General features: G+C 37.4%; 1 protein-coding gene and 1 long non-coding RNA gene across 2 annotated transcripts in view; both read left to right on the top strand.

The window, feature by feature from the left end:
- LOC132659881 (uncharacterized) overlaps positions 1 to 22,811 on the top strand; it is a 58,558-nt gene that overhangs the window by 1,819 nt on the left and 33,928 nt on the right. The gene's annotated exons all lie outside the window — the stretch shown is intronic.
- On the top strand, positions 7,667 to 9,143 carry LOC101123466 (olfactory receptor 2G6). The gene has a single exon (XM_015095998.3). The coding sequence runs from the start codon at positions 7,680 to 7,682 to the stop codon at positions 8,616 to 8,618; it is 939 nt and encodes a 312-aa protein (XP_014951484.1). The 5' UTR covers positions 7,667 to 7,679; the 3' UTR covers positions 8,619 to 9,143.

Here is a 22,811-nt window from a genome sequence, read left to right as displayed (position 1 = left end):
TAGGCCCATTTGGTCTGAATGATATAGTTCAGTTCCAACATTTGCTTATTGATTTTCTCTCTGGATGATCCTTCCATTATTGAAAATGGGGTATTGATCTCATAGTATTATTGTGTTGGTGTATATTATTCTCTTTAAATTTGTTAATATTTGCTTAATATATTTAGCTGCTCCAATGTTGGATAATATATATTTACAATATGATGGTCAATTTATCCTCTTGGTTAGCTGTCTCTCTTTATCATACAATGCCTTTTTTGTCTCTTATGAGTTATTGCAATGTGTTTATTTTACCTGATATAAGTAACACCACCTCTGCTGTCTTTTGCTTATCATTCGCATGGAATATCTTTTTCCATCCCTTCACTTTCAGCTAATACTTATCTTCAAAGCTAAATGTGTCTCTTTCGGTTCATACAGTTTAATGTGAAAGGATTTTTAATTCTCTTTCATTTCTAAAGGACAGTTTGTCAGGTATTCTTGTTTGGTATTTGTTCTCTGTCAGTGCATTGACTATATCATCCGATTCTCTCCTGGCCTGCAAGGTCCCTGCTGAGAAATCTACAAGAAGGCTTATGGGGGATTCCCTTCTATGTGATGATTCTTTTTCTTGTGGCTCTCAAAATTTTATCTTTCGTTGTAATTTCACATTTTGATTATATTATGTTTCAGAGAAGTCCACTTCAGATTGAGTCTGGGAATTTTTGGTATTTTTGTACCTGGATGTCTGTATGCCTCTTCAAAACTGAAAGTTTTCAGTCATTATTTCTTTCAATAGACTATTATCGTTCTGAGACTCCTAAGGTGTTTATATTGTATACCTACGTAAGGTCTCATAAGTCTTGTAAGATCTTTGTCACATTTTTTTCTTTCTTTCTTTTTTCTTTTTGCTCTTCTGAATGAGTAATTTCAAATGGATTGTTCAAGTTCATGGAAGAATTCTTCCTCTTGATCAAGTCTAGTCTGCTGTTACGTTTTAGACAAGCATTGTATTCTTCAGCTGTAAGATTTCTTTTTGTTTTTGTTTATAGTTTCTTTTCCTTTGTTGAAAAGATCTCATTTTGTTCATGTATTACTTTTTCTTTTTAATTTTTGTATAGTTGTATATTTTTCTTATAATTCACTAAACATTTGAAATAATTATTCTGAATTCTCTGTCAGTCATTTCATAGATCTCCCTTTCTCTGCGTTTGGTCATTAGAGTTTTATTGGTTTTCACTGGCAGTGTCATCATTCCTGTTGTCTTCATGATGCTTGTAACTGTATGTTGGTGTCTGTATATTTGAGCATCTCTTCCACTCTTTACAAGCTCATTTTGTCAAAGACCAAAAGACCTTTACCAATCATCCCAACCTGGTGTTCCAGCTAAGCAAGCTTATAATATACATGGGGAAGTGGGGCATGCTGCTAAAGTCTCTGATGAAGTGGGTGAATGCCTGGACTTTGAGGTCAGCTAGGACCTTTGCCTGAGTTTTAGTTGAGAAGACCTAATGGCTGGCCTCTGTGATCTGATGGTTCCACTGACTGAGCTCCTTTATCAAGTAGGGCCTCTGGCTGGGCTTTCTGGGATGGTAACACCACTTACTGCTCTCTATAGTTTAGTGGGTTCTCTGGCTGGGCCCTGCGATAGGGAATAACAGCTGACTGGACTTTGTATTCAAGCAGGGCCACTTACTAGGCAACATGATCAGGCAGGAATGCATGCTGTGATTCCTGACCAGGCAATGTCACAGGCTAGATTCTGCAAATAAATGAGACTGCAGGCTGAGCTCTTTGAATAGGCAATACTGCTGGCTGAATTATGTGATCATGCAGAGTTACCACTGTAATCACCTCTTGTCAGATGGTGCCACAGGCTATACTCCAAGTCAGGGTGATGATACTGATTGGGCTCTATTTTCAGAAGGGCTGTACTCTGGGTTTGAACAGAGGTACAGACTGGACTCTGTGATCAGATAGGTCCAGTGGCTGTGCTTCGTCGTGTGGGGTCACTGGAGTCCCAGGTAGGATGATACCTCTGACTATACCACACATTTGGATGGGGCTGCAGGTTGAGATATGCATTTAAATAGGGTTGCAGCTCTGAAGAAAGCTGCTCTGCAGTTAGGTGGGGTCGTAGGCTTGTCTCCATCAATGGACTGAACTACCATTTAGGAACCTTAGCCAAGCAGAACTGCTGACTGTGCATACTAGTCATATGGGGCTGCAGTTTGTCTCCACAAATGGATGAAGCTGCCGGTTTGGCTTTCTGGTAAGGGAGAATTTTCAGCCAGAAAGAGGTTGCTGTTGTTCAGTCACTCAGTGGTGTCCAACTCTTTGCAGCCCCATGGACTGCAGCACACCAGGCTTCCCTGTCCTTCACTATCTCTCCAAATTTTCTCAAACTTATGTCCATTGAGTCAATGATGCTATCCAACCATCTCATCCTCTGTCACCTTCTTCTCCTCCTGTCCTCAGTCTTTCTCAGCATCAGGATCTTTTCCATTGAGTCAGCATTTCACATCAGGTGGCTAAAGTATTGGAGCTTCAGCTTCAGCATCAGTCCTTCCAATGAATATTCAGGGTTTACTTCCTTTAGGACGGACTGGTTTGATCTCCTTGCAGTCCCAGGGACTCTCAAGAGTCTTTTCCAGCATCACAGTTTGAAAGTATCAATTCTTCAGCACTCAGCCTTCTTTATGGTCCACCTCTCACATCCATACATGACTATTGGAAAAACTGTAGCTTTGACTAGATGGATCTTTATTGGCAAAGTAATGTCTCTGCTTTTTAATTACATAGTCTAGGTTTATCATAGCGTTTCTTCCAAGGAGCAAGTGTCTTTTAATTTCATGGCTAAAGTCACCATCCACAGTGATTTTGGAGCCCAAGAAAATAAAGCTTTTCACTGTTTCCATTGTTTCCCCATCTATTTGCCATGAAGTGATGGGACTCGATGCCATGATCTTTGTTTTTTGAGTATTGAGTTTAAACCAGCTTTTTCACTCTCTTCTTTTACTTTCATCAGGAAGCTCTTTAGTTCCTCTTTGCTTTCTGCAAAGTTGGAGTTGTATCATCTGCATATCTGAGGTTATTGATATTTTTCCCACCAGTCTTGACTCCAGCTTGTGCTCCATCTAGCCTGGCATTTCGCATGATGTCCTCTGCATACAAGTTGAATAAGCAGGGTGACAATATACAGACTTGACATACTCCTTTCCCAATTTTGAACCAGTCTGTTTTTCCATGTCTGGTTCTAATTGTTGCTTCATGACCTGCATTCAGGTTTCTCAGGAGACAGGTAAAGTGGTCTGGAATTTCCATCTCTTTAAGAATTCTCCACAGTTTGCTGTGATCCACACAGTCAAAGTCTTTAGCATAGTTAGGAAGCAGTAGACTTTTTTTCTGGAATTCCTTAACTTTTTCTATGATTCAACAGATGTTGGCAATTTGATCACTGGTTCCTCTGCCTTTTCAAAATCCAGCTTGTACATTTGGAAGTTCTTTGTTCATGTGCTGTTGAAGCCTAGCTTGAAAGATATTGAGTATTACTTTGCTAGCATATGAAATGAGTGTAATTGTGGTTTGAAAAATTTAGTTTGAAAATGTAGTTTGAACACTCTTTGGCAATGCCCTTCTTTGGGATTGGAATGAAAAACTGATCTTTTCTAGCCCTGTGGCCACTGTTTTTTCAAATTTACTTCTCTGGTGGCTCAGACAGTAAAGCGTCTGTCTACAATGCAGGAGACCTGGGTTCAGTTCCTGGGTTGGGAAGATCCCCTGGAGAAGGAAATGGCAATCCACTCCAGTACTATTGCCTGGAAAATCCCATGGACAGAGGAGCCTGGTAGGCTACAGTCCATGGGGTCGCAAAGAGTCGGACACGACTTCACTTTTACTTTCATTTACATTACATTATCTTGCATCACTATCAGATTGATTCCATGGGGTTGCAGCCATTGAGAATCCTTTCCTGGTTTCTGTTCCTTTGTTGTGTGAACACCTACATTCTTCTCTAAACTGCACTTCTTTTAACTTTCTTATCCTTTGCCATGACTGGGATAATAATTCCCTTAGTTTAGATAATGCTACTTTGATAGCTCTACCAGTCCCTTGCCAGAGTTTCCTCTACACATTTTCCCTGATTGCTCCCTGCCTCCTTGTCCATTAGACGTGTGTACAACTGTTCACAAAATAGTAAGAACTTCATTTAAAGGGAAATTATTTTTGATATTTTGGGGGTGTTGCCCATATCAGTGACATTGAATAACCTCTTCTTCCCTTCAAGGCCTACTGGTCCCATTCTGGGATTTCTGCAACAATTCTGATGAATGTCAGTACCTTTTTTCTTTATTACATTTAATTTGGTGAGATTTTGTTTGTTTTGTTTCTGATGATAACGAAGGTACAATGTTAGCCATTGTTCAAAATGTTTAGTATATATTTTCAAAATAGCAGTAGAAATATCAAGATTAGAAGATTACCTAAAGTGTTTACCAGCACCTAGAACTTCCTTTTTTATATTTGAAATTTTTTACCTTGTTCCCCTCTGTAAAGGAGGTGACTGGGGGAAGAGTGCAAAAGATTTTCGATTTGGGAACTCTGGCAGAGGTGCAGGTGCTAGATGATAGTGACTGGAAGGGAAGTGGTGGGGAAGATCATAAAGGGACTTTGGCATGCGCACACACACACACACACACACACACACACACTGTCTTGATTTTCATATACATTTTCCTGGCGGCTAAAATGGTAAAGAATCTGCCTGCAATGCAGAAGACGTGGGTTGGAACCCTGGGTTGGGAAGTTCCCCTGGAGAAGGAAAGGGCTACCCACTCCAGTATTCCTGACTGGAGAATTCCATAGACAGAGAAGCCTGAGGGGCTACAGTCCATGGGGTTGCAAAGACTCAGACATGACTGAGTGATTAACAAATTCTTTTTTTTTTTTTGATTTTAAAAAAAATATAAATTTATTTATTTTAATTGGAGGTTAATTACTTTGCAATATTGTATTGGTTTTGCCATACATCAACATGAATCCACCACAGGTATACACGTGTTCCCCAGCCTGGACCCCCCTCCCTCCTCCCTCCCTGTACCATCCCTCTGGGTCGTCTCAGTGCACCAGCCCCAAGCATCCAGTATCATGCATCGAACCTGGACTGGCGATTTGTTTCATATATGATATTATATATGTTTCAATGCCATTCTCCCAAATCATCCCACCCTCTCCCTCTCCCACAGAGTCCAAAAGACTGTTCTATACATCTGTGTCTCTTTTGCTGTCTCACATACAGGGTTGTCATTACCATCTTTCTAAATCCCATATATATGCATTAGTATACTGTATTGGTGTTTTTCTTTCTGGCTTACTTCACTCTGTATAATAGGCTCCAGTTTCATTCACCTCATTAGAACTGATTCAAATGTATCGTATTCAGTTCAGTTCAGTTGCTCAGTCGTGTCTGACTCTTTCCAACCCCATGAATTGCAGCATGCCAGGCTTCCCTTTCCATCACGACTCCTAGAGCTTACTTAACTCATATCCATCGAGTCAGTGATGCCATCCAACTATCTCATTCTCTGTCGTCCCCTTCTTCTCCAGCCTTCAATCTTTCCCAGCATCAGGGTCTTTTCCAATGAGTCAGTTCTTCCCATCAGGTGGCCAAAGTATTGGAGTTTCAGCTTCAGCATCAATCCTTCCAATGAATATTCAAGGCAGATTTCCTTTAGGATGGACTGGTTGGATCTCCTTGCAGTTCAAGGGACTCTCACAAGTCTTCTCCAACACCACAGTCTATTAGCAAAACTAATAACTGAAACTGTAAGTAAAGTGCTTATAGACCAAATTTTTTCCCTTTTTTAATCTATATTATTCCAGTTCAAATAAAAACACTATTTTTCATATTTTTCCTTAACTACAGAGGGAATTTTTTTGATTTTGTTTCCATATTATATTAAAGAAAGTCTTAAACTCCACAGATTGTAAACGTGAATAAATATATAGATTTTTTTTAGATAAGACAATATTCTGTGAACATTTTGTATATATAATTATGTATAGTTTTATATATCACATACATCATTGCATCACATATAATTTTATATATATGTATATATATATTTATAAATTATGTAAATACAGTAGATTATATTATATATAAATATAATAACAAATTATAACCAACTTTAATGGCAAATAATAAAATAAGTCACATTTCCTACATGATGAAACCTTATGTAATCTTTGAAAGTTAGATTTTTTTGTTGTGCTTTAAACTTTTGATATAACATAAAAATACAAGATTTGGATATATAGTAAGTGTAAGCAGCATAAAGTATTGAAAATTATAAAAATAGATAGTATTTACTTAAAGAAATTATTAACTTATAATTTGACTACCACCAGTTTAACATTTATTCCCATTATAATAATAAATTATAAATTTTTATTAATGTTTACAGGTGTTGAGCAAGGAGTATGGAGATGAAAGTAAGTAAAGATGAAGAAACTAAGCTGTTTCTTCTGGTACACTAAGCAGTTAACAGTAATCATTTTTAAATGAAGATATCATAAGTAAATATTATTTTAAAAATTTGTTTTTATTATTCAAATATTATGTACTAAAATGTAATGTGTTCAAAGTACATTTTCAAATGAAATAATAAACAAGTGAATATAAGCAGCATTAAATTATTTCTAAAATACTTTTTCAACTATTGGATTTTAATAGAAAAAGGTATGAAAATTTTAAGTGGAAATACCTATAAAGGAGAGAGACAAGATAAACTACTTCTCTAACTCATTTCTAAATACTTGTAAGCTACTCTACAATAATCAAAAAATGTTAAAAATTATTGGAAAGGAGGTAATTGAAGAGAAGGAGGTGGGAAGTGAAGAAGGAACCATGGAATAAGGTGTGTGTGAGTGACTGCTAACTACTGGGTCTTTAGTTAAAAATGTCCATAGCTCAAACTCTGTGTTAAGTCAACACCAGTGTCCAAACCAATTAGTGGGTATCATGGTGATGCTACTGTTATTTTCATCTAGTCTCTTTCCTCTCTTCTCAAGACCACCCACCTCTAAGAGTTGCCTTCTTGGCCACATTGGTTCAAACTTCTTTCCATGCCTGGGATGTCATCACTTCTTGCATCTAACCTATATTTTCTCCACATATAACTGTTATTTTTCCCAATGTCTCCTCCACATTTGTCTACCATTGGATAATTTTTTTAGAAAACAATAGCAGACTCTTCTAGGAGTCTGCAACCACTATTGATAGAATCAGTCAGTTCAGTCTCTCAGTCGTGTCTGACTCTTTGCAACTCCATGAATTGATAGAATAGAGTCTCACAAATGCACATTACTAAATTTACAGAGATGTCTCTGCTAGATGAAGGATGCCAAGCAGATGATACCCTTTTGGATTAAGAATGAAAAGAATCGAGCATTGTGATGGTGTCTGTGTTAGAGTTCCTCCTATTAGGGTGGCATTTACTTCAAGGAAACATGGGGAGAGGTATTTTCTGTCAAAAATATACATTGAGGAAACTGCTATCATTCTTCCACAGCATGGTTGAATGTTGTAAGAGAAAAATAATCATATTGGAAACAATTACAGTTTACTAATAATATTTACCTCCTCACTTTCTATCTCCAGAGTATAAACCCTTTTATGAATTGAAGTCTGCAAGATAATGGAAGAAAGCAACAGCAGCTCTGAAAAAGGGTTTCTTCTTCTGGGATTTTCTGATCAGCCCCAACTAGAGAGAATACTTTTTGTTATAATTTTGCTCTTCTACATCTTAAACCTACTGGGAAACACTGCCATCATTTTAGTTTCTTACTTGGACCCCAAACTCCACACTCCAATGTACTTTTTCCTCAGCAACCTCTCTTGTGTAGACATCTGCTTCACCACAAGTGTTGCCCCACAGTTGCTGGTTACTATGAATAAGAAAGACAAGAACATGAGCTATGGCGGATGTGTGGCTCAGCTCTATGTAGCCACTGGGCTGGGTTCCTCTGAGTGTATTCTCCTAGCGGTCATGGCTTATGATCGCTATGCTGCTGTCTGCCGGCCTCTGCACTACACAGCCATTGTGCATCCTCAGCTTTGTGCATCCCTGGCCAGCACAGCATGGCTCAGTGGCCTCATCACCTCCCTTATTCAGTGCTCCCTTACTGTACAGCTGCCTCTTTGTGGTCATCGCAAATTGGACCATATTTTTTGTGAGGTGCCAGTGCTCATAAAACTGGCCTGTGTGGACACAACTTTCAATGAAATAGAACTATTCGTGGCCAGTGTAATCTTTCTCATTGTCCCTGTGTCAGTCATCCTAGTCTCCTACGGCTTTATAGCGAGAGCTGTGTTGAGGATTAAATCAACAGCAGGGCGTAGCAAGGCCTTTGGGACTTGCTCCTCCCACCTGCTTGTGGTCATCATTTTCTATGGGACCATCATTTTCATGTACCTTCAGCCAGCTAAAAGTAGCTCCAAAAACCAGGGAAAGTTTGTCTCCCTTTTCTACACCATAGTCACCCCACTTTTAAACCCCATTATCTACACTCTGAGAAACAAAGATGTGAAAGGGGCCATGAGGACACTGGTAACGGGAAGTGCTTTCAGTTCATAAAGGGTATGAGCTGTAGGTATAGTTTTAGTGGGTTGGTTTTAGTTTATGGATTATTTGTTCTAAGTGCAATTTTCTTATTCAGTGCTGTAAGAGATAGTAAAAGACACAGAACTCTACAAGAAGCTAATATTCTTGAGCCACAATAGTGTTTCACTTTTTCCAAACATTCTTCTCATGAAGTCCAAAATTCTATGCTCTATCTAGAGAAAACTCTTTGCTCTTCCTCCACTATGCCATCAACTTTCATACACAAATTATTTCACCGTGGAATACTGGTCTACTTGGTAAATCTCAGCTTATCTCTAAAATCTAAAATAAATTTTACCTGTACTTCTTGAAACTTGATCCATCTAATCCTCTGGGTAAAACTGGTTCATAATATATGTTTCCTTAAACCATAAAGCATTCTCTCTCTCTCCAATAATATAGAGACCATTTTGGAAATAATATATGACCACTTTCCCACAATGTCATTTTAAACCAGAGACTGGACAAGCCTTATTATATTGGCTCATTTATATTATGAAAAAATATAAAACAATTATGATACATTGATAACATTTATGATGTAAAATTTCACTATATTATTTTACTAAATTGATAAAATAAATAATATTTCATTAAACAGATCAGTCCATATATAATTTAGAGTTGTTCCCCTTTTCTTTAAAAGGATTAGAAATTGAGTGAAAGTGACAGAGTGTGTGTCATTCTGTCTCTTTCTCTCAAAAAGAGCAGAATTGATCAATTTGTCAATCTCCAGTATTTTAAGAGAACTGTGCAACTAGAGAGAGATTAATTTAATCTACATATTAAGTTCACTTCCATCTTTCATAATAATTTCAAAGTAAAAAAAAAAAAACCATGAAAACAATGAAGACAAAAAATCAAATTCGTATGTGACTTAGACTTAAGAAAACTGAGGCTCATTTAAATTCAGTTGGTTCTAGAATATTGCTGTTAGTCTACAAATATTACAGATAAAGTTTGGAGCTGTTTTTACTGCCAAAGTCTAGATTGAAGGAAAAATGGCTGCACCCAAAAGGGGGAAAAAAAAAACCAAAACATGTAGAGAATTTTCTGAGTGAATCAGTGATGTCTCTGCAAACAACCTCTGTCCAATTTACATCTATCTAACATCTTTATAGGAAATAAAATGACTACTATTTAACAGAAAGAAGAATCATAAAAGTCTGATTGAATTTGTCTTCTGGAAGTTTCTTATGTGAGTTCCCCACTCAATAATGGAAGGAAGAGTTGGGAATTCAATTGAACATGTTTTTAGAAATGCACGCTTTCATTTATAATGCCCAAGGAGAGAAGATGTTCTGTAGGAAAGCTCATACTTATAAAAACATCACTTCTTTATACCCAGAAAGCACAACACAGGAAAGAACATACATATGTCAGAATCTAAATAAATTTAAACAAAATAAAGCCCCTATGACACAAAATTTTACAATTAATAAAGCATTAAAAAAATACAAGAAACAGTTAAACTTTTTTCTGGATATTTAGGACTCTGAATTACCATGGTGGAGAGTCCAGACTCTATGCTGTGAAACATCTCTACTAATTCTAATACCCTGTGGAGGAGAGAAATGTCATCCTTGAGATCCTTAGTAAGGGCTACGACAAAGTGCTGGCCAGAAGTCTCCCAGGAAATATCTGTAGATGCTCATTCTCAAGGGCATGTGTGGGAACCTAGGTTGGAGGCCTTGAGGATGACTCCAAACCGAACCCCTCTTCAAGTGCCACATGGACGATCTTCAAGGACAGCAATAGTTGCTACCATAATAAATCAAATAGCTGTCAAAAATTACTTGGCAGCCAATCTCAGGAAAAGAACTTAAAAAAAAAAAGAAAAGAATAAACAGCTGAAAAATGAGAGGAAAAAAATGTATGAAGTAAAGGAAGTAAACAATAGATAGGACTACTGTGAGAAAAAAAAATGCAAGGACAAAATAACAACAAAACCAACACTTAAAGGTAATATGGAAAAAATTTCTCATCGGAAAAAGTAAAATTTTTATGTATTATTACTTAAATGCTAACATAATTCATGAAAAGGTATATATATAATGAAATAAAGAGAAATACACTATTTTCTACAACCAAAAAATAATAGGCATAACTCTTCAAAAAGAAATCAATAAATAACATGAGTGGTAACACATATAGAAAGAAAAATTAATAAAAACTCTCATTATTAGATGAAAATGTAAACATATTTGAAAAAACATGCCATTATTTTTTCTTCATTAATTTAATGCAGGGTTTTCTATGATAATATGTTTGCATTGATTTTGCAATATACAATTCTAACTATATTTTAAAATTTATAATTGTTAGATAAAAGACGACCAGGTACACCCAAAAAATGTTTAACGGGCTTTAATGGCGAAGCACTACCGGGTGGGGTTCCTGGACCAGAACCGGGCAGGTCGAGGAAATCCGCGCGCCCGGACGCGTTGGAAGTTTTTTTATATATGCATGTTGTGAGGGATGGCTGGGCTAGCAGATGGGGGTTTGGATAGGCTGCTGGCTCGTGGCGTTGCGAGCTGATAGGTTTCTCTATGTGGCTGGGGTGGGGCGGCTTTAGCTGGCGGAGTGTGCTGTCATTGGCCCCTGGGATCTGGGAGGATCCTCCGTTGGGGACTTTCTCGCCGGCAGGAGGGAGAGGAGGGGCGGCCCATCATGGCCCCCGGGGTCCGACCTTACAATAATATTCTAACTTTTCCTATAATGATTGAATAATCTCAAAAAAACCCCATGGTTTATTTTTTAAAATTTCTCCATAGTTTGCTCAGAGAAGGCAATGGCAACCCACTCCAGTATTCTTGCTGGGAGAATCTCAGGGACTGGAGAGCCGGGTGGGCTGCCGTCTATGTGGCCGCACAGAGTCAGACACGACAGAAGCGACTTAGCAGCCATAGTTTGCTTTCAGTTTTTCTGTTGATTAATAACTGGTGTAAGCATCAGTTCAGATCAGTTCACTTAGTCGTGTCCAACTCTGCGATCCCATGAATCGTAGCATGCCAGGCCTCCCTGTCCATCACCAACTCTCGGAGTTCACTCAGACTCATGTCCATTGAGTCGGTGATGCCATCTAGCCATCTCATCCTCGGTCATCCCCTTCTCCTCCTGCCCTCAATCCCTCCCAGCCTCAGAGTCTTTTCCAATGAGTCAACTCTTCGCATGAGGTGGCCAAAATATTGGAGTTTCAGCTTTGGCATCAGTCCTTCCAATGAACACCCAGGACTGATCTCCTTTAGAATGGACTGGTTGGATCTCCTTGCAGTCCAAGGGACCTCAACAGTCTTCTCTTCACATTTGTAGTCTGTTTATTGTTATATATTGATAAGGCACTTTAAAAATATATGTATATTTTATTGAAATATAGTTGACTTACAGTGTTTCAGGTGCAGAGTAAGGTGATTCAATTATACATATCAGTTCAGTTCAGTTCAGTCATTCAGTCGTGTCTGATTCTTTGCGACCCCATAAATCGCAGCACACCAGGCCTCCCTGTCCATCACCAACTCCCGGAGTTCACTCAGACTCATGTCCATCGAGTCTGTGATGCCATCCAGCCACCTCATCCTCTGTCATCCCCTTCTCCTCCTGCCCCCAATCCCTCCCAGCATCAGAGTCTTTTCCAGTGAGTCAACTCTTTGCATAAGGTGGCCAAAGTACTGGAGTTTCAGCTTTAGCATCATTCCTTCCAAAGAACAACCAGAACTGATCTCCTTTAGAGTGAACTGGTTGGATCTCCTTGCAGTCCAAGGGACTCTCAAGAGTTTTCTCTAACACCACAGTTCAAAAGCATCAATTCTTCAGTGCTCAGCTTTCTTCACAGTCCAACTCTCACATCCATACATATACATGTATATTATTTTGAGATTATTTTCAGTAATAGGTTATTATAAAATATTAACTAAGTTTTCTCATGCTGTAAAGTAAACCTTTGTTGCTTGTTGCATATATATTTTAAAGTAAATATCTAGCATTTTATTCATATTAAGTCAAACATGTGGATTCAAAATGTCATAAATTTTTTAGTTAGGCAAAAATTCTTGAGTTTTAGAAAATGTATATATTACACACACTCACATACACACACACACACACATATATACAGAAACTTTTCTATTACACTTGATACAGGCTTGAGAAAGAACATCAAAATAAAGAGACAGACTGGAGAATATAAGCAAAATGAAATGGGATTATTGAATATGAAATAGAAAATGTGAAATAAACTAAATAAAAGTAAAAGATCATCATATAATGCAGTTGTTTTTAAACATGAATACTCATTAGAAACATATCTGGAAGTCTGGAGAAAGAAGGCAATACTTGAGCATTTGTATTTTTCAAAAAATTCCAAGAGAATTCTGGTATGCATCTGGACTTTAAAAAGTGATTACAGGTTTTTCTATGAAATGGTAGTTTTGGTGATATAGAGTTCTATTATTTTTTTTATTGACCAGCCTGGCGTGCTGCAGTCCATGCAGTCACAAAGAGTCAGACACAACTGAGCAACTGAACTGAAATGAATCATGATACGACACTGTTAAGTAACAGTTACACAATCACAATAGTAATATATGTTTATCAGTTCTCACAATCAATAGCCAGATAAAACATAAAAGGTAATTACAATTGTAAGCCATAATGGGAACACAATTCAGTTCAGTTCAGTTCAGTTGCTCAGTCATGTCCGACTCTTTGTGACCCCATGGACTGCAGCACGCCAGGCTTCCCTGTCCGTCACCAATTCCTGGAGCTTGCTCAAACTTGTGTCCGTTGAGTTGGTGATGCCATCCAACCATCTCATCTCTATAGTCCCCTTCTCCTCCTGCCTTCAATCTTTTCCAGCATCAGGGTCTTTTCCAATGAGTCATTTCTTCATATCAGGTGACCAAAGTATTGGAGCTTCAGCTTCAGCATCAGTCCTTCCAATGAATATTCATGACTGATTTCCTTTAGGATGGACTGGTTGGATCTCCTTGCAGTCCAAGGGACTCTCAAGAGTCTTCTCCAACACCACAGTTCAAAAGCATCAATTCTTGAGTGCTCAGCTTTCTTTATAGTCCAACTCTCACATCCATACATGACTACTGGAAAAACCACAGCTTTGACTAGACAGATCTTTGTCGGTAATGTCTCTGCTTTTAAATATGCTGTCTAGATTGATCATAGCTTTTCTTCCAAGAAGCAAGCATCTTTTTATTTTATGGCTGCAGTCACCAACCGCAATGATTTTGGAGCCCAAGAAAAGAAAAGTCTGTCACTGTTTCCATTGTTTCTCCATCTATTTGCCATGTAGTGATGGGACCAGATGCCATGATCTTAGTTTTTGGAATGTTGAGTTTTAAGTGAGCTTTTTCATTTTCTTGGCCACCTGATGCGAAGAGCTGACTCATTGGAAAAGACCCTGATGCTGGGAAAGATAAAGGGCAGGAGGAGAAGGGGACAACAGAGGATGAGATGGTTGGATAGCATCACCGACTCGATGGACATGGATTTGGGTGGACTCCGGGAGTTGGTGATGGACAGGGAAGCCTGGTGTACTGCGATTCATGGGGTTACAGAGTCAGACATGACTGAGTGACTGAACTGAACTTGCACTCTCTGCTTTCACTTTCATCAAGAGGCTCTTTAGTTTCTTTTCTCTTGTAAGGGTGGTGTCATCTGCATATCTGAGGTTATTGATATTTCTCCAAGTAATCTTGATTCAAGCTTATACTTCATCCAGCCAGCATTCCACACGATGTACTCTGTATATAAGTTAAATGATCAGGGTGACAATATACAGCCTTGATGTACTCCTTTCCCAACTTGGAACCAGTCCATGATTAACTGAACAATATAAAATAATTGCATACAATTTGGGAGGGTCAAACAGAGTTATGTGGTAAGTGGAAGTACATATATGCATATGTATTCCACCCAGGAAATCTATGTCTTTTGGTTGGTGCATTTAATCCATTTACATTTAAGATAATTATTGCTATTCATGATCCTATTGCCATTTTCTTAGTTTTTGGAGTTTTATTTTCTGTAGGTCTTTTCCTACCCTTGTGTTTCCTGCCTAGAGACATTGTTTTAGCTTCTGTTGTAAAGCTGGTTTGGTGGTGCTGAATTCTGTTAATCTTTGCTTGTCAGGAAAGCTGTTTATTTATCTATCACATCTGAAGGAGAGTCTTGCTGGGAAAAGTATTCTTTTTTGGAGGGTCTTCTCTTTCATCACTTTAAATATATCATGCCATTCCCTTGTGGCTTGTAGAGTTTCTGTTGAGAAATCAGCTGATAGCCTGTTGGAAGTTCCTTCTTATGTTGTCACTTTTCCCTTGTTGCTTTTAATATTTTATCTCTGTATTTAATTTTTGTCAGTTTGATTACTATGTGTCTCAATGTGCTCCTCCTTGGGTTTATCCTTTCTGGGACTCTCTGTGCTTTCTGGACTTCGTCAACTATTTCCTTTCTCATGTTTGGGAAGTTCTCAAGCTATTATCTTTTTGAATATTTTCTCAGGTCCTTTCTTTCTCTGTTATGTGAATATTGATGTGTTTAATGTTTTCCAAGCAGTCTCTTAGGCTGTCTTCATTTCTTTTTATTCTTTTTTTAATATTCTGTTCTGTGGCAGTGAGTTCCACCATTCTGTCCTGCAGGTCATTTATCTGTTCTGCCTCAGTTATTCTGCTATTGATTCCTCCCAGTGTATTATTAATCTCTATTTGTTTTTCAGTTCTTCTAGGTCTTTGGTAGACATTTTGAGCATCTTCTTGATCTTTCCCTTCATTCTTTTTCCTAGATCCTGGATCATCTTCACTATCATTATTTTGAATTCTTTTTCTGGAAGGATGCCTATCTCCATTTAGTTGTTATTCTGGGATTTTATCTTGTCCCTTCATCTGGGGCATAACTTTATGCTTTATTGTTGTTATTAATTCTCTGCAATATGGTTTTTATTTTGGCCACTGTGAGCTGTGAGACTGCGCTTTTTCTTGCTTCTTCTGTCTGCCCTCTGATGGATGAGGCTAAGAGGCTTTGTAAACTTTCTGATGGGAGGGACTGGTGATAGGGAAAACTGAGTCTTGCTCTTGTGGTCAGGGCCTTGCTCAGTAAAGCTTTAATCCAATTATCTGCTGCTGGGTGGATTTTCACTCCCTTCCTGGTACTTGTTTGACCTAAGTTGACCCAGCTGTGGGGTCTATGGGTTTTATGGTAGAGTTAGTGACAAACTCCAAGAGGGTTTATGCCAAGGTGTACCCTCCAGTGCCCCAGTTCCTGCAGTAAGCCCCCGCCAAGTTATGTCTCCACAGGAGACCCTCCAACACTAACAGGTAGTTTTGGTTCAGTCTCTTGTGGGGTCACTGTGCCTCTCCTTTAGATCTTGTTATGCATAAAATTTTGTTTGTTCCTTCCAAGACTGGGGTCTCTGTTTCCATCAGTCCTCTGGAAGGATAATCTAATCCTGCTGGCCCTCAAGGACAGATTCCTTAGGGGTTCCCAGTCCCTTTGTCAGATTTCCAGGCTGTGAAGTCTGATGTGGGGTTCAGAATCTTCACAATACTGTGAGAACTTCTTTGGTATTATTGTTCTCCAGTCTGTGGGTCACCTACTTGGCAGGTATGGGGTTTGATTTGATCATCATGTGCCCCTTCCACCATCTTGGTGAGGATTCTTCTTTGTATTTGGGCATGAGTATCTTTTTTTGGTGGGTTCCAGCATCCTCCTGTCAATGGTTGTTCTACAGCTAGTTGAAATTTTGGTGCTCTAGCAGGAGGAGATGAATGCACATTCTTCTACTCCTCCATGTTGAACAGGAATTGGTAAGACACTTTTAGAAATGCAATTGTCAATAACAAAGACACATAAGTAGATTTACATACATTACCAATTTATTTTCCAATTTTATTTCCATTCTAGCCCCATGGAAGGGGCAATCTTGCCTATCTCTGTGATAATTACATATTGAAATTGCTTTTAACCTGTACAATAAAAAGGGCATAATGAACAAATAGTTCCAACATCCTTCCATGAAGCAAGAGATGTACTTTTTAGAATAATTTTTTAAAAAGCTACATATATTGGAAATACTGAAGAATTTAAGGGAAAGAGAAATATAGGATAAGATTTAAAAAAAAAAAATTGAGGGAAACCATAGCACAAACCTAGCCTAAATATTAAGTCAAAAAATGGAAACATTTTGAAGTTTATAGATACAGATGCAGGAATTATTAAGCAATTCATCCAGGATAATTTGTAGAGGAGCTGAGGATCATGATGACTTCCATCCCAAATATGTACCCCTCCTCCCCCCACCCCCCACAAAAGCTGTTTAAGGAATAAAAAAGAAAAGAAAAAAAATTATCATGATGCTCAGGAGATAAACTGTAGTTATGCCTTCATATGACACAAAGAGTCTCAGAAACAATAGAGGAAAGAAAATAATACTACTACATATAAAAAAAGAATAAACAATTTCCTCATATTTAAGCAGAACCAAACTCACCAAAGAAATTAAAATAAGAAAAATAATGAAATGAGGAAGATAAAAGAAAAAGAATCATTAAATACCAAAAAAAGAGTCTAAATACAGTAAAAATTTTTTTTAAAATACCTTCAAAAGTAGTGGGAAAAATAAAAAATAACTAAACACCTGACTTTCAAAAATATTAAATTTAGAAAACATAGTAATAGGACTCAATAGAAGGAACACAGATGAGGAAATGTTTATCAAATGGAAGATAAAGTCTATAAATGTTCCCTGAATATTTTGAAAAAGGAAACATATATATATGTATATAATAAAAATAAGTAAACATAGATAATATATGTTATATATAAATAATGCATAAATTATATATAGATAACATGAGCTTCCTCCATGGCTCAGTGGTAAAGAATCCACCTGTACTGCAGGAGACACAAGAGACTTGGGTACGATCCCTGGTTCAGAAAGATCCCCTGGAGGAGGGCATGGCAACCCACTCCAGTATTCTTGCTGGGAGAATTCCATTGAATTTCATGGATGGAGGACTCTGGCAGGTAATAATCCATAGGTTCACAAAGAGTCAGACACCACTGAAGCTACTGACCACACATATACATAACATATATATTTACATGATATATATAATAAATGTTGAAGAAGCAGTAGTGTTGATCATCTCTCTCTTAAAAGAAAACTACACTAAAAATAATTCTGCTTATTTGTGTGACTTTTATTTGCAAATTTCTATGGTCTAAATATTTCCACCATGGTAAACTCAAGTTGCCAATGCAATATCACTGACTACAGAATTAGGAAAAGATGTATCAAGTTACATCTCACAAGAAAGTGCAATCTTTCTCTAGCACACTGATGAACAAATACTATACATCAAATTACATTTCCAAAACACACGAAACGAAGAAAGCTAACAGGACAGAATGATAGAAACTGATTTCCCTGAAATGAGTAAAGATACCCATCTTTCTGGACTGGGGGATTAAACACAAGTACTAAAAATTTCCACACCATATATATCATATTAAACTATACATATCATATTGCTTTTGTTCAGTTAATAAGTCCCATCCACTCTTTGCAACCCCATGGACTGCAGCATGCCTGGCTTCCCTGTCCTTCACTATCTCCCAGTTTGCTTAAATCCATATCCATTGAGTTGGTGATACTATTTAACCATTTCATCTTCTACCACCTGCTTTTCATTTTGCCTTCATTCGTTCCCAGGATCAGGGTCTTTTCTAATGAGTCAGCTTTTCACATTCAGGTGGCCAAAGTATTGGAGCTTCAACTTCAGCATCAATTCTTCCAATGAATATTAAGGGTTCCAATCGTAAAGAATTGGGATTGGCTGGTTTGATCTCTTTGCAGTCCAAGGGACCCTCAAGAGTCTTCAGTACCAGAATTTAAAAGCATCAATTCTTTAATGCTCAGTCTTCTTCATGGCCCAACTTTCACATCTGCACATGACTAGTGGAAAAGCTATAGGTTTGACTGTATGGACCTTTGTTGGCAAAGTGATATCTCTGCTTTTTAATACACTGTCTAGGTTTGTCATAGTTTTCCTTTCAAAGAGAAAGTGTCTTTTAATTTCATGGCTACAATCACCATCCACAGTAATTTTGGAACCCCCTCCCCCACCCCCCAAAAAAATCTGTCACCATTTCCACTCTTTCCTCATTTACTTGCCATGAAGTGATGGGACCAGATGCCATGATCTAGTTTTTTAAAATATTGCATTTCAAGCCATCATTTTCACTCTCCTCTTTCTCATTCATCAAGAGGCTTTTTAGTTCCTCTTCTCTTTCTGCCATTGGAGTCGTATCATCTTCATATCTGAGGTTGCTGATATTTCTTCTGGCAGTTTTGATTCTAAGTTGTGATTCATCCAGCTTGCATTTTGTATGATGTACACTGTGTATAAGTTATATAAGCATAGATTTTATATATCCTTATGACTTTATCTTTGTATATTATAGTTTTCTAAGAATGTACTTATTTATTTTAGGTTATCTAATTTGTTGGGATATACCTATTCATAGCAGTCAATATAGTAAAAAATATGAATCTTTGCATCTTGTGGTATCAGTTGTAATGACTCCTCTTTAATTTGTGATTTTATTTAATGTATTTCCCCATTACTTCTTAATTTTTCTAGTCAGAAATGTTGTCAAATTTATTTGTCTTTTCAAAAAACCTGTTCTTAATCTTTCAAAATATCTCTTTTATTTTTCTAATCTCTGTTTTATTTCTGTCTGATTTTTATTTCTTTCCATTAGTAGGGCTTAGTTACTTTTCTAGTTCCCTGAGGTGTAAAGTTAAGTTGCTGAATTAAATTCTCTCTTTTTATTCCTAACACAGTTGTATATTACTAAACATTTTCCAGGTTTCCTTCTACTTTTGATTCTAGTTTTATACCATTGTGGTTGAAAAATATACCTGGTGTAATTTCAATCTCTTAAATATGTAAGAGTTCTTTGCTGATCTAATGAACTATGTTTGAAAATGTTACATGTGTTTATGAGAAGAATGTGTATATTGTTGCTATTTTATGGAATGTTCTGTGTATGTCTATTAGTTTTATATAGTGTATGGCATAGTCCTAGTCTAAAGTTTCTTTGCTGATTTTCTTTCTTCATGATATTCACTTTTGAAAGTGGGTTACTGGAAATCCCTATAATTATTGCATTGCTGCCCATTTCTCCCTTAAGATTTGCTAATATTTGAACACTCCAATATTAAGTGCAGATATATTTATGAATGTTATGTCTTCTTGATGACTTAATCTTGTTTATCATTATATATCAGTTTAGTTCAGTCACTCAGTTGTGTCCGACTCTTTGTGCCCCCCAAAATTGCAGCACGCCAGGCCTCCCTGTCCATCACCAACTCCCGGAGCTCACTCAGACTCATGTCCATCGAGTCAGTGATGCCATCCAGCCATCTCATCCTCTGTCGTCCCCTTCTCCTCCTGCCCCCAAGCCCTCCCGGCATCAGAGTCTTTTCCAATGAGTCAACTCTTTGCACGAGGTGGCCAAAGTACTGGAGTTTCAGCTTTAACATCATTCTTTCCAAAGAAATCCCAGGGCTGATCTCCTTCAGAATGGACTGGTTGGATCTCCTTGCAGTCCAAGGGACTCTCAAGAGTCTTCTCCAACACCACAGTTCAAAACCATCAATTCTTCGGTGCTCAGCCTTCTTCACAGTCCAACTTTCACATCCATACATGACCACAGGAAAAGCCATAGCCTTGACTAAATGGACCTTAGACGGCAAAGTAATGTCTCTGCTTTTGAATATACTATCTAGGTTGGTCATAACTTTTCTTCCAAGGAGTAAGCGTCTTTTAATTTCATGGCTGCAATCACCATCTGCAGTGATTTTGGAGCCCCCCAAAATAAAGTCTGACACTGTTTCCACTGTTTCCCCATCTATTTGCCATGAAGTGATGGGACCAGATGCCATGATCTTTGTTTTCTGAATGTTGAGCTTTAAGCCAACTTTTTCATTCTCCACTTTCACTTTCATCAAGAGGCTTTATAGACCTTGTCTTTAGTTACCATTTTTGGATGAAAGCCTATTTTGTCGAAAGTGAGTAGAATTACTCTATCTTTTGAGTCTCAATTGTATGAGACATCTTTTTTTTCCCATCTATTAACTTTGAACCTTCATATATATTTAAAGTTGAAGTGAGTCTTTTATTTTATTTTATTTTTATTATTTATTTATTTTTTAAATTTTTATTTTTACTTTATTTTACTTTACAATACTGTATTGGTTTTGCCATACATTGACATGAATCCACCACGAGTGTACATGAGTTCCCAAACATGAACCCCCCCTCCCACCTCCCACCCCATATCATCTCTCTGGATCATCCCCATGCACCAGCCCCAAGCATCCTGTATTCTGCATCGAACATAGACTGGCGATTCGTTTCTTACATGATAGTATACATGGTTCAATGCCATTCTCCCAAATCATCCCACCCTTTCCCTCTCCCTCAGAGTCCAAAAGTCCGCTCTACACATCTGTGTCTCTTTTGCTGTCTCACATACAGGGCCATCATTGCCATCTTTCTAAATTCCATATATATGTGTTAGTATACTGTATTGGTGTTTTTCTTTCTGGCTTACTTCACTCTGTATAATCGGCTCCAGTTTCATCCATCTCATTAGAACTGATTCAAATGTATTCTTTTTCATGGCCAAGTAATACTCCATTGTGTATATGTCCCACAGCTTTCTTATCCATTCATCTGCTGATGGACATCTAGGTTGTTTCCATGTCTTGGCTATTATAAACAGTGCTGTGATGAACATTGGGGTACACGTGTCTCTTTCAATTCTGGTTTCCTCAGTGTGTATGCCCAGCAGTGGGATTGCTAGGTCATAAAGCAGTTCTATGTGCAATTTTTTAAGGAATCTCCACACTGTTTTCCATAGTGGCTGTACTAGTTTGCATTCCCACCAACAGTGTAGGAGCGTTCCCTTTTCTCCACACCCTCTCCAGCATTTATTGCTTGTGGACTTTTGGATCGCAGCCATTCTGACTGGTGAGATGTGGTACCTCATTGTGGTCTTGATTTGCATTTCTCTAATAATGTTGAGCATCTTTTCATGTATTTGTTAGCCATCTGTATGTCTTCTTTGGAGAAATGTCTATTTAGTTCTTTGGCCCATTTTTTGATTGGGTCATTTATTTTTCTGGAATTGAGCTGCATAAGTTGCTTGTATATTTTTGAGGTTAGTTGTTTGTCAGTTGCTTCATTTGCTATTATTTTCTCCCATTCTGAAGGCTGCCTTTTCACCTTGCTTATATTTTCCTTTGTTGTGCAGAAGCTTTTAATTTTAATTAGATCCCATTTGTTTATTTTTGCTTTTATTTAAGCAACATAGAGTAGTTTCATTTTTTTTTTCTCTAGTTTATCTATCCATTTAATGCTTTCTGTTTGGAGAATTCAATCAACTTATATGTAGTATAACTGTTGATAAGTAACTACTTAATAATGATAACAACGTCTTATGGTTTTCTAGGTGTCTTGTAGTTGCCATATTCTTTTCCTCCTCTATTGTTTCTTTCCTTTTAAAATTGATAATTTTCTGTAACGGTGCACTGATTCCGTTTGCTTTCCCTTTTGTAAATCGTTTGTAGATTTTTTTTTTTTTTGGTGGTTACTATGAGGCTTATATAAATCATGTCATAGATATAACAATATGCCCTACACTGATAAATGGTCTATCAAAACTATATTTCTCTCCAGCTTATTTTTAATTTTGCTATATTTATTAATAAATTATTTTACCTATAGTTACTTTTAATACTCTTGTCCTTTAACCTTTATATTAGAGTTAAACTATTAATATATTACCATGTTAAAGTATTAATATTTGGATTTGACTATATTACCAGTACATTGAATTTTTCACATGCTTTCATGGCACAAATTAACTTTATTTAATAAGTATTTGAAAGACTGTTTTCATATTTTTTCTAAAGCAGTTGTAATGGTGATGAATTCCCTCTCTCTCTCTTTTTTTTTTTTTTGCCTGGGAATGTCTTCATCTCTTTTTCGTATATGAAGGACTGTTTTTCTGTGAATAATCTGCTTCATTAACAGCTTAGTTTGGTTTATTGCACTGAATATATCATCCCAATCTCTTCTGGTCTTT

The sequence above is a fragment of the Ovis aries genome, chromosome 5 (assembly GCF_016772045.2).
Source record: "Ovis aries strain OAR_USU_Benz2616 breed Rambouillet chromosome 5, ARS-UI_Ramb_v3.0, whole genome shotgun sequence".
In the NCBI taxonomy this organism is placed as follows: domain Eukaryota; kingdom Metazoa; phylum Chordata; class Mammalia; order Artiodactyla; family Bovidae; genus Ovis; species Ovis aries.
The sequence above is the reverse complement of the archived record's forward strand: the minus strand, read 5'-3'. Positions and strand labels throughout refer to the sequence as shown.

Coding starts and splice junctions, on each gene's coding strand:
- LOC101123466 (XM_015095998.3), top strand. CDS start 7,680: ATGGAAGAAAGCAACAGCAGCTCTGAAAAAGGGTTTCTTCTTCTGGGA.